The sequence below is a fragment of the Neolamprologus multifasciatus genome, chromosome 5, assembly GCF_963576455.1.
Source record: "Neolamprologus multifasciatus chromosome 5, fNeoMul1.2, whole genome shotgun sequence".
Classification (NCBI taxonomy): domain Eukaryota; kingdom Metazoa; phylum Chordata; class Actinopteri; order Cichliformes; family Cichlidae; genus Neolamprologus; species Neolamprologus multifasciatus.
Genome location: NC_140443.1, coordinates 27534597 through 27550939, shown reverse-complemented (window position 1 = coordinate 27550939; position 16343 = coordinate 27534597). Strand labels below are relative to the sequence as shown.

The 16343-nt window shown below is 40.4% G+C and overlaps 1 protein-coding gene across 2 annotated transcripts; it reads right to left on the bottom strand.

The window, feature by feature from the left end:
- Positions 1–6036: 6036 nt before the first annotated feature.
- zbtb49 (zinc finger and BTB domain containing 49) lies at positions 6037–11407 on the bottom strand. 2 transcript variants are annotated; one of them, XM_085159936.1, is made up of 8 exons: positions 11223–11407; positions 10681–10881; positions 9483–10591; positions 9350–9396; positions 9190–9281; positions 8733–8815; positions 8401–8562; positions 6037–7265 (listed from the first exon to the last, which is right to left on the bottom strand). In XM_085159936.1, the coding sequence occupies exons 2-8, from the start codon at positions 10830–10832 to the stop codon at positions 6547–6549; spliced, it is 2364 nt and encodes a 787-aa protein (XP_085016062.1). In that variant the 5' UTR covers positions 10833–10881; positions 11223–11407; the 3' UTR covers positions 6037–6546. The 2 variants fall into 2 exon arrangements, with proteins under 2 accessions (XP_085016062.1, XP_085016063.1); XM_085159937.1 differs by having other exon boundaries at positions 9190–9263; positions 10681–11406.
- Between the last annotated feature and the right edge of the window lie 4936 nt (positions 11408–16343).

The following is a 16343-nucleotide window of genomic DNA, read 5'->3' as shown; positions in this document are numbered from 1 at the left end:
TCTGGCTAGTTTGCACTGGTTTCTCTCTGGGTATTCTGATTTTCTCCCACAGTTAAAAGTCCTGCAGTTGTTAGAGTTAGGTTAGGTTAATTGGTGATTCTAAATTACCCATGAATCTAAGTGCAAATGGTTGTTTGTCTCTATGGGATAGACTGGTGAGCTGTCCAGGGTGTACCCTGTCTCGTAACCTATCACTTCTGGGTTATGCCCCAGCCCCCCTGCAGCCCCTATGAAGATAGGAGGATGGTAGTTGTTCAATAGATCCATTCAATTCTCATGTTAACCGGACTATAAACTTTGTTGAACTTTATGTAATATAAAGACAACATGTAGTAATTAAGTGACCAAGAAGTACTGGGCTAAAAGTTATTGAATAGTGTTGAAATTAAATGACAAAATTGTGAAGGATTAAAATATTCCAAGAGCTCAACTTACTTCATCTAAACATGTTTCAATATGAAAAAGTTGTGTTGATTTAACTCAGTTGTTTAAGTTTCTGCCAAGGCAAAACAGTTGTGTGCAACCAATGTCCACTATTGAATTAAGTATATAAAGTACATTTTTTCAGTGTAGGATTCCAGTCTGGTACAACATAGGATCATTTGGAAAGATTTAGGAAAAGACCATGGTTAGGGTTAGGGATGGATATTGATAAGATTTACCAATTCAATTTCCATTATTGATATCACTTATCGAATCGATTCCTTATCAAGTCTTTTTTAGATTCTCATCGGCTCTTTGAGATTAACCACTAGTGCTAAGCAGAAATAAAAAAAAATTCCATTCATGCAAATTAATTGTATGCTTTGGGTCAAATGTTTGTGCTTGTTTGCTGAGGTATTTCTCCTCTTTGTTGAGAACAGTGTTTGAGTCATTACTCAAAAAATAGCTGAAACACATTCATAATCATCATTTAACAATATAAATCTGAGAAATTGCCAACACTTTCACCCTGGGTTCTTGACTAGTTTAGCATTAGCATGCTCTCTGTGGATGCTTGCAAAGAACCAAAGTTTTGTTAGCAGCACAATGCGGTTGTCTCTGCCCTGGATGCAGTTTTCCACTTTACCGTTTATCTTGTCCTTTTGTGCAGTAAAAATAAATGTCCATATCCATTAGACTGCGTTGCTATTTTCCTCCTTGGACATGCGAGCTGAAATCAGCTGATTGTAGCGCGAGTACAAGAATCGATAAGTAGGATCGATAGGCAGGCAGACTAACAATTCCAAGGAATTGGACTACTGGGAACCAATTCTTTACAAGAACCGGTTCTTGATTCCCACCCCTAGTTAAGGTTGAAACAGACCTTTGTAAAACCATTACATTACAGCCTTCACATACAGAAAAGGAGTGACACTATAGCAGCAATATAAATAAATATATATATTTTAAGTTAGAAGTATTTGGAAATTTCACCATCAACTGTATTATGGGATAACATACATGGCTTGTTTGGAACAACTGCCAAGAGAAAGTCTCTTCTCAAACCAACAAACCAACAAAAAAAACATGGCAGCATGTCTTAGGATTACAAAGTTGCATGTGCACAAACCACAAGACTTTTGAAAGAATGTCATTTGGACAGAAAAGACCAAAGTGGTGATGTTTGACTGCAAAAAGCAGCATATTTAGGGAAACCCAAGCAGTGGTGGAGGGGCAGGGGAGGATCTACAGGGGGGCATGGGGCAACAACTGCAATTGCCCCCCAGCTCTTATGCATATGTTAAATACATAAACAGATACAAAAACTTTTTTTGTGGAGGGTTCTCCCTCCACAGAGTTTTTCCTTCCCACTGTTGCCAAGTGCTTGAACATAGGGGGGTCGTTGGTTTGTTGTTGTTTTCTCTGTATAGTTGCAGGGTCTTTACTTTAAAATATTAAGTACCTTAAGGTGTGTGCTGTTGTGATTTGGTGCTATATAAATAGAGTGAATAATGAAACTGTGTAGTACCATGTGACACTGTTGGATTTACTTAATTGGAAGGCCTGGTAAGGACTAGATGATATTTGATTCAGTCCTTATAGTGTGTTCTCTTTTTTCACAAAACTGTTTTGCTGTCTTGCTACAGTAACATGAAAGATATTGCCATATTAGGCCACAGCTGCTGAGATTAGCTCCGCAAAGCACAAAGACAAACTGTCTAAGGTAAATAAATTCATAAACTGACGTCCCTGAAATTCACCACTATACAACATATATCTCAAGTATATGTATTTATTGTAAGTGTTTGTGCTCCGCTTATATCTCAAGCTTTCTCACCCTGATTACTATACAGCAGGGGTCCCCAATCCCAGTCCACGAGGGCCGGTGTCCCTGCAGGTTTTAGATCTCACCCTGGGTCAACACACCTGAATCAAACGATTAGCTCATTACCAGGCCTCTGGAGAACTTCAAGACATGATGAGAAGGTAATTTATCCATTTAAATCAATCTGTGATGGATCAAGGACACATCTAAAACCTGCAGGGACACCAGCCCTCGTGGTCTGGGATTGGGGACCCCTGCTATACAGAACCTTCTGGTAAATGTGTTTGGGTTTGTTTTTTTTAAATGTGAAACTACTTCTCTATTCTCATCAACTGGAGCAGACATTTTGATCTGCCTGGAACGGTTCAGTCTTCTTGAAGCTCTAGTTACTGACAGCACACCCATGTTGAAGAACTGAACTGCTGCTGTCTTTAAACATGTAGGGACACAACAACCTACAAATAGACACACAGTACCCGAGGGGATCCCAGATGTAGCCAATCATATCTTAATTTTCTCACAGCATGTCACTGTAATATTTGGAATAGAGTTACAAATTAGAACTGGTGGCATTAGTGTGGACAACCAGCCACATGGTTGGCTATAAAATCAGCTCTTCATTCCTTCCCATCGTGAGCTTTACTGTATGTGTGCTGAAACAACCTCATTTCATTGCCTGAGGGGGGAAAACAAAGAATAACCTGTCACACACACTGACAGGTGTCTAAACGCATCTTAGGAAACTGGAAGTATATTGTGCAGACCCAGAGAGAAAACACACCTGGGTACAGTAGCTAAAGGCCAGTGTGTGTGTATTTAGTGTGTGTGGGTGTGTGCGCAAGAGAAAGCAGGACATGGAGGAAGATAATGATTGTAGAGAAAGAATTGGGGGTATGACAGCATAAATGTGAAATGGCATATCCACAGTGTGCATTTAACTACAAACCTCCCTGAACAAGTGGGTGTGTTAAAACCACAGACTGCACATTTCTGTACACATTTGATGGTTACAGCACCACTTAACAGGTGACCCTGACAACTTCACATTAATCTGGTAGCACTGTGTGCATCGGTCTGTGCTATGATAACGCCTGTGTAGTTATGTATTGGCCGGATTGGAGTGAAACGGATGGAGCTAAGCAGGTAGCTGCTGTCTGAGGAGAAGAGAAAAGCAGTGAGAAACAGCAGAGAGAAGCAGCAAAGCAACAGTAGGAACAATCACCATTCTTCTCCTCTGCTTAAGCCTCTTTCATATTGTGACACACAGAGGAATTATAGCGCAGAGAATAGGTCAGCCACTTATCCATCTCATCCAACACAGCAACAAGCCGCAGCTCCACAGCAATTACTACTTGGCTGAAACCGCTGCCAGAACACGTTCACATCTCTGGTGCTGATGCAGACATAAGCGCGATAATAAAGCTGTGGTGCACAGCAGGTGAAAACATCCATGACTTTTGAAAGGTAATAGAGGATATTTGTTGATTTTCATCTGAAGAGTATGAAGAGATATATGGGTGTTTTTTTTTAAATCTAAACAAACAAAAAATCCCCCCCCCCAAAAAAAGCTTGGGGATATTTGGGGAAATTTGGGGATAACAGTCACTACAAATACAGACAAAAAGCAGCAAAATAAAGAAAAGAAAAAAACTGAGTTGTTCGCCTGAGGTTAAAGCTGACTGCTCAGTTTCTGCGGTGAAATGTCCCAGTCAGCCAAATTTGGTTGGATTTATATATTTCACACTCACTTGTTAATTAAACCTATCCTCATATGCCTGTGACAACACAAAGCAGTGAAACGTGATTAGATGCTGGAACAAAAGACAGGCTTTGGAAGCGTTTCTGTGTAAAATGGCATTAGGCTGGGTCTCATTTTGCACCAGTTAGATGGCGTACATAATCAGGATTAACTTTAACACGAGGGGAGAGGGAAGCAGCGACACAGAGTGAGAAATGGGGGTCATGAGCAGAGAGGATTCACCCTCAAAGTCACTCGTTTAGCTGGCAGAGAGTCAAACTGGTGTAGTTATTGCCGTATAATGAATATATGAAAAGCAAGGTTTCTATGGGAACGGTGGTTTAGGTGCACATAAGTGTTTCCCTTGTGGAAACATCCAGGCAAAAAGAAACATCCAAAACGTAATCCGTGTTTTATATTTTTGTGCCATTTTTGTTGAATTTTCTGCTGAAGGCAGAGGACACATGAGCGACAATAAATTGCACTTGTGACAGAAAATGTTGGATATGAACATTATATGAGCTCAGTCATCATCATTGTAAAGATTTTCTGATCGTTCAGCTTATAAACATAAAATATTTCTGTATAAATATAATTTCCATTTCCCCGCTAATAACAACTGGGAGGTTTGGGAGACTTTGATAGTCTAGGAAAAAGGGTCAGTCTGCTGTTGCGAAGGACAGACGGGATTTCTTCACGCTCTCACACTTTGGTATCTGCTGTAAAGGGAGAATGCACTCAAGCTGACCATGGTTTAAATAACTTCTCTGTGTAGTGAAATGTAACCACTTTCAGCAAAGCAAAGTGAGTTATTTAAAAAAAACACCACTATCCTAAGCTTAATTATTAATATCACAGCTACATGAGAAATACAAGGATACTGTGAGGTGTTAATTTTTGTGGCATGACACCCCACTCAGGATGTAAGAGGTGCATCACGGTTAGGCACACCTCTCTACCCAGAGTGCCTGCCACCTTTCCCATCGTAGTTGGAGTAAAGGCAACGAATGAACAACATGATAACAGATTGATCCTATGTGTTGCTAGGCAACCTATCTAGCAGGCATGGAGTAACGGGGGCTGTATACTGTGGCAATGACGGCCACATATCAGCTGCCTATCTTGTAAAGAAAGCTCAGTGCACTTTTTACCCGACATGCTGCAGTGCGTTTGCACAATGTTTACTGATGCTTGGTGTTCACTGGGTGTGTGGTGAGTGGAAATATCACTTTTTGAATCCCTCGTCTTCAACATTCACTGACAGGATCCATAACACCAAATCAGTCCCTTTAAGCATACCCCATACCTCGGTGCCTGAGAGCAGAGTGGGCTGGTGTTACATATCTTACAGCTCCCTCTGTTGTCCTCTTTAAGCATTGCACCTTGCAACTGCAGGCTTTTGCTACACAGTAAAGCTGCTGCTGTGGATGAAGCACCTTTATACATTTCTACTTGGACAGAGCTTAGTTATACACAAATTTTACAGTTGACATTATAATCTAAAAAAGAATTATATACACATATATAGTGGGTTGTTTATAGGGACAGATGACTATGAAACATGACTTATGTCATTGCCGTTACAAACATTTATCGTTTAAAGTCGAAGCTTGAGCAGCTGAAGTATTATTCTATCACAGTGAGGATCTGCTAATTGGTGTGTAGTTTACATCATAAAGCAAACATTCATAAGTGAATGATAACTGAATTGTGTGTTCCAGTGGCACACTGAGTAACCTAATGCTGACAGCACTAGAAATTCAGTTTTCCAGTAATATTAGCGCAGCTTAAAATTTGCTTATTCGTGTGAATGTATCTTATTGTTCTTAGAATCGTGGGATGGAGGCTATTCCATGTGGTGTTTTTGATCAATTTAATATTTCATTTTATACAAACAAGAAGAAAAAAGTATTTGCTTAGCTGACCCTAAACATTAAATTTAAAATATCTTCCCCATATAGCTATTCGCCTGCTACACAGTGAACACTGGAAAAACTAAAATGCTGTGTAAGTTAATGTCTTCCTTTTAAATAAAACTGAGACATTACAATACAGAAAGGGTAGGTCTTTAATTCTTACATAAATATATCACAGAGAGATCTTGTAACAAGTAACAAGCCCATTTCTTTACATCTTAAAGTGCAGCGCAGTACAAACCAAATGAAAGAATGTAGCTGATGCATGATGCATCCTGGGATGTTTAGATTTGGAACAATAAATTTTCAAACGATAAATCCCACTGAATCACAGAGCCCTGAAAATTCCCGCTGCACTGCAACGTCAGTGCCTTGCAGACCTCAGTTTTGCATGATTTAGAGTTCAGGATAATATCTTATACTGGGTCTTGTACAGCCCCTCAGCTTATCATTTGTCTCAAGCAAGCTGCTGTTCTAGCTGCTCTCCGGTCTACTCTACTTAGCAGACTAGCGAGAGAGAAGGCCCCGTCCTTTCTGATTTGATGTCCCTCATGATCCAGGTGGTAGAAATATGAATCAGTTGAGTAAAAGTCACTTAAGTACACTGGGTAGCTGATCCGGCAATGCTGTGTGACATGACATGCTTACTGCTCCATGTCGTTATCATTCTGGAGCGTTTTCATTGCTAGGCCCCACAGAGTTACACTAGAGATAAACTGGCCTTCACTGGACCTATAGGGCCTGCTTGTCCCTGTGAGGGAACTGCAGTAATTGTCTGTAGGAGGCAGGTAGGGCTTCCCCGCTGGGCCTCTATCCATTGGCATGTTCCCGTTCTCAACATACGGACCATATGGCGCTTCCTGCAATACGTGGGGTTTGGCCAGCTTCGTACGATCTGTGGCAGATAGGGTTGCAGTTCTTTCCTGGTGGCCGGATGAAAGGAGGTGATGGGGAACCAGGGAGCGCAGCTCTGGAAGCGGGGTAGATCCTGGGCTCAGTTGAATGCTGGGAGGTGAAGTCTCTATATGTGGTGTTGCTTGTGGTGGCGAAGGAGCCGGCGCTGAGGATTTCTCTAACTCTGTGTGGGGCATCATAGCAGAGAAATGCTGCTCACTGGCAGCAGCAGGTTTACTGTGGCTGACAGCTTTGGGTAATGACGTGCCGCCATCTGCGCTATGTGTCTGCTCAGAGTTGACAGTGACCTGACTCTCAACTGGAGGCCCCTTGCAGTGCATGTTGCTATGTCTTCTCAACATGGCAGACCGGGTAAAGCTCTTTCCACAGGTATTGCAGATGTAAGGTTTCTCGCCAGTGTGTGACCGTATGTGACGCTGTAGGTCTCCTGAGCCAATGAAACACTTCCCTGTATTAATTCATAAGAAATCTCAAATGAATAACACCGTGTGCACATCATGTTTAAACAATGATAACATGGGGGAAAAAATGCTGTCATAGAAAAACAAGCTTTAAGAGCCTTAAAGAATATGCAGGTAAATGCCATTTACACTTTTGGCTTTCCATTGCATTCCAAGACCAGCTGGACTTGTTAGCTAATGTAATAATATTTCAACAACTTTGGTTGTAGTGTCGATTTCGAGTGTGTCAGTACAAATTGTTGTAAAACGTGGCTCTATAAGACTGAAACAATGTCTGTGAAGGGAACAGAGACAGCTGCTGTTTTGGTGTTGGGTCTACCTTTGTGGCAAAATTGTACATTGTTAATGGTAATTACATCCATCAAGGAACCTATGTTATGTTATGCATTAAAATTATGCTTACTTCCACAAAGGTCTTTAAGGTCAACTGAACGATTTGTTGGTTGAAAATGTATAAAAAGCCTTATAACTAGTTTGGTGGGTATAGTCAGCATATAGATGAACAATAACAGTATTGAAAATATCATATCATAGCTGACCTCTGACCTCTCCTTTAAGGTCAAAAGATTAATCTACGTCAAAGGTCAAAGTGATAATAATAAGGCTATGTAGAGCTACTTAAAACTATGTTTCTTACAGCCATTGTTTGTATTGATGATATTTAGGAAATCATACGGGTAAATGGGGATTCTAAATATCACATTAAAGTTTGCATCCAAATATGGCGTCAAATTAGACCTCTGATCTCACATTCACATATCACATCTGGATTTCTTTCACGTTGACCCTAAAATGTGTTGATTTAACTGCACTAAAAGTACTTAAAGTGATTTTACAAAGTATTCAAAATACAATACTAGCAGTTGAATATTCTTTTTCTTTTTTGTGCATTTTGCTGGGTTTTTTTTTTTCAAAATGGGAACTATTTAACCAACCAGTGTCGAGCTCCACCTAACAGTTTGGCTGCTAGGAAGTTTCTAGTCCAGATTTTTTTTTATTCCAACCTGAGAATAGATTTGATTTTCCATTACTAAAATATTGCTGAAAGTTATGTTAAATAACTGGGGCTGTTGTAGACTCTTAAAAATATTTTTTTAAATAGATTGTGACATTATAACTTACCACAGGTGGCGCAGCTATGAGGTTTTTCCCCAGCATGCCGGGCCTTGTGCTTCAGAAGCTTTCTGTGCGTGTTGAAGGACTTTCCACACTGGTCACAGGTGAACGTCTTGTCTGTCGCGTGAGTCCTTTTGTGCTCCTTTAGATTGCTCAAGTTGTTAAATCCTGAACAATAAACAAGGAACAAGAAATGCATTTCTCAAGAAAAGCAGTTCACGCTACTATTAAACATCAGCAGGAGCTCACTTTAGCAGCAAGACATTACAAATTCTCAGATTGTTGTATTATCAAATGACTGACTGAGATTATTGCTCGTGCTGAGAGATGCCACAAACCTCGGCCACATATGTCACACAGATGTGGCTTCTCTCCTGTGTGCACCACTTTGTGACGTTGGACATCCCCTGATGCGGTAAAGCTGGAAAACACAGATGAATAATAAAGGACAGTAAAGAAATTATCAGTTTTGATATCTCTATATGGTAAGTGGAAAATATCATATCATGTATTTATTGGATATTAGAGTATATTATGTGCTACGCACGAAAATTCTATTTTCTTTCACTTTGTTAATTACTCACAGCAGTTCCTCATTAGTGTGTTATTATGCAACTACAATTATTTATGTGTGAAGTTGAACAAGTGATAGAATAATATTAACAAGCCTGGGAAAACTTTGGAAGCACTTTTTGTCTTAGTAAGGGCAAACTCAGTTAAACCAAGAAAATGCTTAAAGTAGAGACAGGGAGATGGCAAAAGAAGACAAATGAAAATCAATCCAATTCACTTTACCTTTTCCCGCACAGCTCACAGATGTATGGTTTTTCCCCAGAATGACGCCGCAAATGTGTCTGTAAATTTCCAGCCTGTAAGACAGAATCCGTCTGACATCTGAGTTTAATATGAACATCTAAGAATAACTATTAAATTAGAAGAGCACAAAAGAAAATACCTGTGAGAAGTTTCTTCCACAAACGTTGCACTGAAAGGGCTTCTCGCCTATAACAGAACAGATCAGTTTATGCCTCATTCCTATAATTCAACCTTAAATGTGTGATTCTAGAGCCGTTAAAATCAGGAAATACCGGTATGAGAGCGCTTGTGCAGCTCCAGGTTGCTCGGGTGTTTGAAGATCTTCCCACACACCTCACAGCAGTACTGCTTGTGTCCCGATTGCTGAGCTGGCTCCGGCACAGGCTTTAGATTTTGTTCCTCTTCATTCACAGGTGGAGGACTGGGAAGCTGTGCATCTACAGCTGTGTCTGCAACCTCATCTCTGGCTGCAGTGCTATCTTCTACAGGAGCTTCTGGTGCTTGAACCTGGACCACTGTCTCTCCTTGAAGGCTCTCCTTTGAACAGCTAAGGACAGGTTCAATAACTGATTCAGTGCACATCTCCTCCAAAGCCTTCTGAGACCGAAGATAGTTATATTTCTTCAGGTAGACGGCCTTCTTTGGGCGCATTGGCTTGTTCATTGAGGAGTCTGGGTTAGGAGTGTTTAAATTATCTGAGGGTGTGAGAGAAGAGTCAGGGTTCCTGTCCACACTCACTGATATGGAAGACTGATTAGGCTGAACTGTGTTTCCTGAGTTCACAGTGGTGCTGTTGCCTGCCTGGTTTATCGCAAGTTGACACTGCTGCTCTTCCACCACTGAAGGGCCCTGGCTTGAATTTGCACTATTGCTCTGTATTGCACTTTGTTTAAAGTACTGCTTACTGTAGAAGTTGCGGAGCTTGTACCCATGAACTAGCTGCTTTTCTACTGGTGCCTGAGAGCTGCTACCCATTTCACAGTGTGAGCTGCTGTTAGGCACAGAAATTGGCATCCTTCTGGTGTGGTCCATGTCACTGCTGAAGCCAGGCCTCTGGGATTCAGAGGGACAGGGCAGGTCAACATCGTTAGGAAGATTGCTTCCAAGCAGGCAGTCATGCTCTGAACCCAACATGCCTGAGAGCGAAAACGAAGGCATTTCCACTGGTGGAGGACAGGGCTTGAGGAAAGCATTGCACATGCTCTGCACATTCGGAACCTGCAAACACTGTGCGATATCTAGGAGTGCTTGCACATTATCTTGGTTAATATCAAGATGGGAGGTATACATGTAGTCCAATATCTGGCCAATGCCACTGACATCCTGGATAACTAGGTTGAACACGTCATTCTTCTGACTGGGGGAATTTTGGAACAAGGACCTGAAAAGATCAGAGTAATACTTAATGCATCTGGAAACCTTGAAGCAACTCGGTATGATTAACGTTTATTACAAAATAGATAATGGCACCTGAAATAGGAGCTGAAGGCGGCCAAGACGTTTTTGTGGGCTTTGAAGCAAACACCTTTGACCACCAGCATGCAGTCACAGAGCAGACCCTGAATCCTCTGCTCCTGAAGCTGCTGGAGGAGGTAGGAGCTGTGGCTGGACAAACTGTCCATGGTTACTTAGCAGCTCCACCACTCACTCAAGTCTTCATCAAAAAGCGAGCTAAGGTGACACAAGTTTAAAACAACAACAACAACGAGTGATTAACCAGAGTTGTCATTTCTCCTGCCAGCGAGCCAGGAAGCGCTAAGAGCAGTTTCGAACATATGGGATTCAACAGCCGCGCAGAATCCAGTGTGCCTCTGCAGCAAGACCACCCATGCAAAAATTGGACACAAACTGCTAAGCTTAGCTACAAAGCTACGCTAGCCACCCATGTTATTAAGCGGCGTAAATCGATTGAGCACAAAATCCCGAATGCATTACATTTGCAACCGAGAACTGCTCCTCGGTACTGTGACTTATTTGTTATCTTAGCCCATAAAGATGGGGGTTAAACTTACATTAAAGGATTCCAACTTTTATTTGGATGATAGGTCACTTTTCGACAGGCATGATAATACGTCACTTCCTGGTGTAGCTTGAATTTCGAGTTGCTAAAAGCTAATAAATACTGTTAACCACTATACAGATATACCGTGTTAAATAATGGAACGGGTAAAGTCACTGTAAGGAGAGGACATGCTAAAAGTAACCACGTGGTTCATACTTGTAAAAAAAATGTTACATGAGGCTCGTTTCCACCCTGCTCGGAACTTTTCTTTGATTGCATTTGCACAGGGAAGACTAATAATGTAGCGACCAAACGGTCCGGTGTTTTTTTTTAATTTATTTATTTTTATTAGCAAAATCAACATACAAACAAAATGCACCATATATCATACATTCAGAAAATACAATTTTCAACCTTTGTAAGAATAAAAAGAAGACATAAAGACGGGGTCATAAAAGTTAACAGAATATTAACTCACTAAATCAAAATCTTCCAAAAAGGAAACAAAAAATGCAGCCTTTTTCTTTTTAACGAAAGTCAAAGATTTAAACAGCAGGTTCAGGTAGTTTTTCCAGTGAAGTAAGGTTGGTTTGGTCTTAAAAAATTACATTTATGTATATATTGCTTACACAAGATTAATAGAACATTAACACCATAATTGACTTTCTTTTCCTTCAGAAACATTCCAAACAATATCATATTTAAGGTAAATGGGGTCATTTGAATCTCACTCGATTGAAGCCAGGCATGAAAATCCAACCAAAAGATTTGTATAAAACCGAAAATAACAAAAACAAATAGATGGTCCTTTTAGTCAGGGTAAATTCATTCACCTGCACGTAAAGATCTGTTAAGATCAAAAGACAAGGCGGAGCCTATATTCTCATATAGGAAGGCCAAACACCTTTGGGATAGCATATATGGCTATGAACAGAGGTTAAAAAACCTTTATCTTTAACAAAGCGACTCTAAATTCTCAACACAGAAACGCAAATTCAAACATAATAGAAGATTATACAGCCACGAGTAATCTGAAAAATGCCACAGCAAACACTGTGAGGCAACTCCTTGAACAGTACAAAAAAAAACATTACAAAAGAATAGTGGGAGAGATTTCAGGCAGGTCACCCAGATCGCACCACTATAGAGTCTATATGCAACATGTTGGACCTGTGTTCGGATTTGGCAGGTGTAGCACTGAGGCCTGCCCAGGAAACAAGCCCCCAAAAATCAGTGGCCTTCCCTGCTAAAACTTGCAGCTGCAAGGAACAAATGCCCCAAAAATATAAGGCCATTAGGAAATTGTCCTGCTTTAACAACTGGAGCCTGATTTCCATACGAAAACACCAAAAAACAAAAAAGACAATAACACAGCCTTGAGTAATCCAGACAGTATCAGCAGTGATGACACAGCAACCTTTACAGAAATCACAGCAGAAAAGATGGGGGATCGGTCATTGTGAATAAAGAAATGGTTAATCAATTTAATATTGATCACGCATCAACAGAAAGAAAAATACAGATTTTCGGTGGAAATCTGTGTGGAAGAACTTGTTATGCGGGTTGTAAAAGAATCAGGCCACGTCATCAGTCAGGAAAAGGGCGTAGATTTGGTTTTGGCATTGGTGGGGACCGAACCCTGCCCTGTTTCTTTTTTTTTTTTTCCTTTTTGTCTTTGCTTCTTGATTTAAAAAAAAGGAGAAATATACTTGCGTACATATGCTATTTTGCATGCTTTTAAACCATTAAAAATTACAATTCATAGTTTTATATGTGAATTATATAATGTTAAATTACTAATAAACAAATGACTGACTAAGTATTTTGGGCTTTAGTTTACTTCAGCCACATTCCATATAAATCAGGTATCATACAAAAATAAAAAATAGCTTCAAATAAAGTCATGAGAATAAAAGAATATGACTTCAAGGACTTAACAACATTAGTTCAGTTATAGTACACCAACATCTGTTATACTTTGGAACTAAGGGAACACTGAATGACCTGGTGGTTTTTGTCCATAAAACTACTCATCTAAGATTACCACAAAGTAACAGATCTCTTAGCAAAATCATGCAACATTTTAGGCACTATTGTTCTGATCAAGTCAGTGAGCTGGGATGTTTTACTCTAAACATGAACTACTGTTACAGCAACAGACATAGACTACTGGTGCCCCACACAACAACTCAATGTCCACTATGTGAAGGAGCCAAACACATGCCTTCTCCTCTCGTTAACTGAGATAAACTGCTGGCATATTGGTTTTACATCTATACTGTCCAGTCTCTCCTGGTGGACCTTAGCCATCTTTTTAGTCTTCTGGTGCGTGTACTTCAAGCGTGCAGACCCTGAATTGGGACACAGCCTTATAGTGTTGGGTTGCCTTTGCTGGTTGTCGGTCTGTCTCCATTAGTTGGCGTTCTCTGCATCTCCCTGCTTCTCATCCCGTGTTTCTCCCTGCATGTTATCATTTCAGGTTTGTTTATTAATTGCCCCAGTTTAGGTAATGTCTTAGTTCTGTCCTCGCCATCCTTGCTTTTGTTTTCTTTCACCTTCTGTAAATAAAGCTCACTCGCATCTCAGCCAGTACCTGCATTTTGGGTCCTTTTCTCACAACGCCACATGGCTTGCCCCGCACACCGACAGGACTGTAGCCAGCTCCACATGTCAATCCAGAAGCAGTGCACTCATTCACAGTAGAAAAACAAGTGATCCAGATTTTCAATGTTATTTCCACAAAATGTACACACATCTCTTTTACTTTAGGGCAGGGGTAGGAACTCCAGGCCTCGAGTGCTGGTGTCCTGCAGGTTTTAGATGTGTCTTTGATCCAACAGAGCTGATTTAAATGGCTAACTCCTCAACATGGCTGTATCCCAATTCAGGGTCTGCAGCCTTAAAGTACGCAGCCTTAACGGTCCACAAGGGCCGCGTACTCAAAGACCGCTAAGGCCGGAAGTGCGAGGCTTGTGAAATGGGACAGTCTAGCCTCCGTCGCGCTGCCCAGGTTGCCTAGCAACCATGACAGCTGGAAACGTTTCATACAGCTTTGTTTGACAGAAATGAAGGAGAAAATCTTTTGTTCATTTGTTTGTTTGTTTCTACATGAGCTTTGATCATTCTCTGCAAGATTAAGGTCAGCTATTGAACAGCGTATATTTTAAAGTAAAGGCTTTAAAACCAAGTTAGTACAAACGTCACTAATGTCACATAACTTTGGCCAACAGTAATGTTTTAATGTTCTTCGTTATTAAACATTTGCACATAAATAAGTGACATGATATTCAGTACTTACTTAAGGTTTACTCTTCGGGCGCCCCTCATCCGCCGTTTTTTTCGGCAAAATTATTCACACCCACCGCAGCGCTATGCATTCTGAGATATGTTGGGCCACGAAGTCTACACCGCCACGTCCTTAAAATTCAGGGAAATTAAGGACGCATTTGAGGGCCGCATTTCGAGCAGCCTTCGAATTGGGACAGCCTTCGTCGTGTCGCGGTGACGTAATGTGCCTTAAAATGCGGACTTTAAGGCTGCAGACCCTGAATTGGGATACAGCCCATGTCTTGAAGTTCTCCAGAGGCCTGATAATGAACTAATCATTTGATTCAGATGTGTTTACCCAGGGTGAGATCCAAAACCTGCAGGACACTGGCACTCGAGCCCTGGAGTTGCCTACCCCTGCTTTAGGGGAAAGAGGAAGTGTGAGATACTTTCTTCTTATTGCCTTAACCTCCATGGTCTCAAATTCTTTAAGAATATAATTTCTTTTAACCGGATTAAGACAAATTTCATTTATCAAAACATTCCTGATCACCTTGTTTGTAAACCTGCTGTCACCAAATTCAACTCAGTCCAGTAAATATTTTAGAGTGCACAATATCTTCTTTGATCATTGATCTCATAGGGGCTGGGATGGCTTTTATTAGTGATTTATATCTCTTAGCAGTGCATCAAACTTCTCACAGAACGTCTCATGTTTTAATGAGACCCCATTCTCAACCATAAAATGAGCTACAGCCCAAATCCCTTTAGATCTCCATTCATCCATGTACACAGATTTCCTACACAGACAGACATACCTGTTGTTCCATATAGGGGTATCGTGAGGAGTAAAGTTATGTGTATAAATTAATTTCCAATAAAGAAGGACCTGCTGAAGGAAAGCTGAGAGTTTAACAGGTAATGAACTGCAAACAAAGTCATAACGTAACAAAACGTCTGTTCCACCCATTTTGTCAAAAATCATTCATGTACTAACATAATTAGTACACCATTCATAACATCAAAGTCAATGGCATTAGCCCCACCCTCTTCATAGTTTTTAATCACATCATTTTTCTTTATATAATGACATTTGTTCCTCCATATGAACCTAAAATTACGATTTTTTTGGAGATGTGGACAGAGAAAAGGCTGGATAGACGGTCCATTTTGGTTAGCAGAATCCTCCCAAATGAAGTTATGTCCCTCTGCAACCACCTGTTTAAAATTGACTTACATTTTTCTATATTGGCACAGATATTCTTATTTTCCTTGGAAATTACAATGCCCAGATACTTCACCTCTTTTTTGATCTGTATATTACTTATTGACTGCAGGGGACACTCATGCAGAGCCAGTATTTCACATTTATAAATATTCAGCTGTAGGCCAGAAGCTTTGGAGAAGCTGTAAGGCTAAAGGAATCTAGTCCTCATTTTTTAAAAACAGGGTGGTATCATCTGCCACCTGACTGATTATTATCTGTTCACCCATCACAGTTAACCCCTCAATGTGACTGTTTTTAATCAGAATAGACAACAGTTCAGCAACCATTATGAACTGAAGTGGTGAGCTGCTACATCCCTGCCTTATTCCTCTATTGACCTCAAACATTGAATACGTACCATGTTCTAGCAAAATGGAGCTGTTGTTGTCATTATATAACATCTCTATAACATTCATAAATTCCTCTCCAAAACCAAAAGACTGCTTTTAAGAGTTTTTAATATGAACATATGTTCAACTGAGTCAAATGCTTTATAAAAATCCAAGAACATGATGTATCCCCTCTCTTGGATTTTTTCACTTTACTCAAGGAGGTCCAAAACCAGGCTAATATTATTATGAATTAGTCTTCCTTTCA

Bases quoted from the DNA above. Each gene is read 5' to 3' on its own strand.
- zbtb49 (XM_085159936.1), bottom strand. From the start codon at position 10,832: ATGGACAGTTTGTCCAGCCACAGCTCCTACCTCCTCCAGCAGCTTCAG. The intron at 9,282-9,349 runs GTATTTTCTTTT...CTCAGATGTCAG, and splicing joins GTGGAAGAAACTTCTCACAG to ACGGATTCTGTCTTACAGGC. The intron at 7,266-8,400 runs GTAAGTTATAAT...GAATTAATACAG, and splicing joins TCATAGCTGCGCCACCTGTG to GGAAGTGTTTCATTGGCTCA.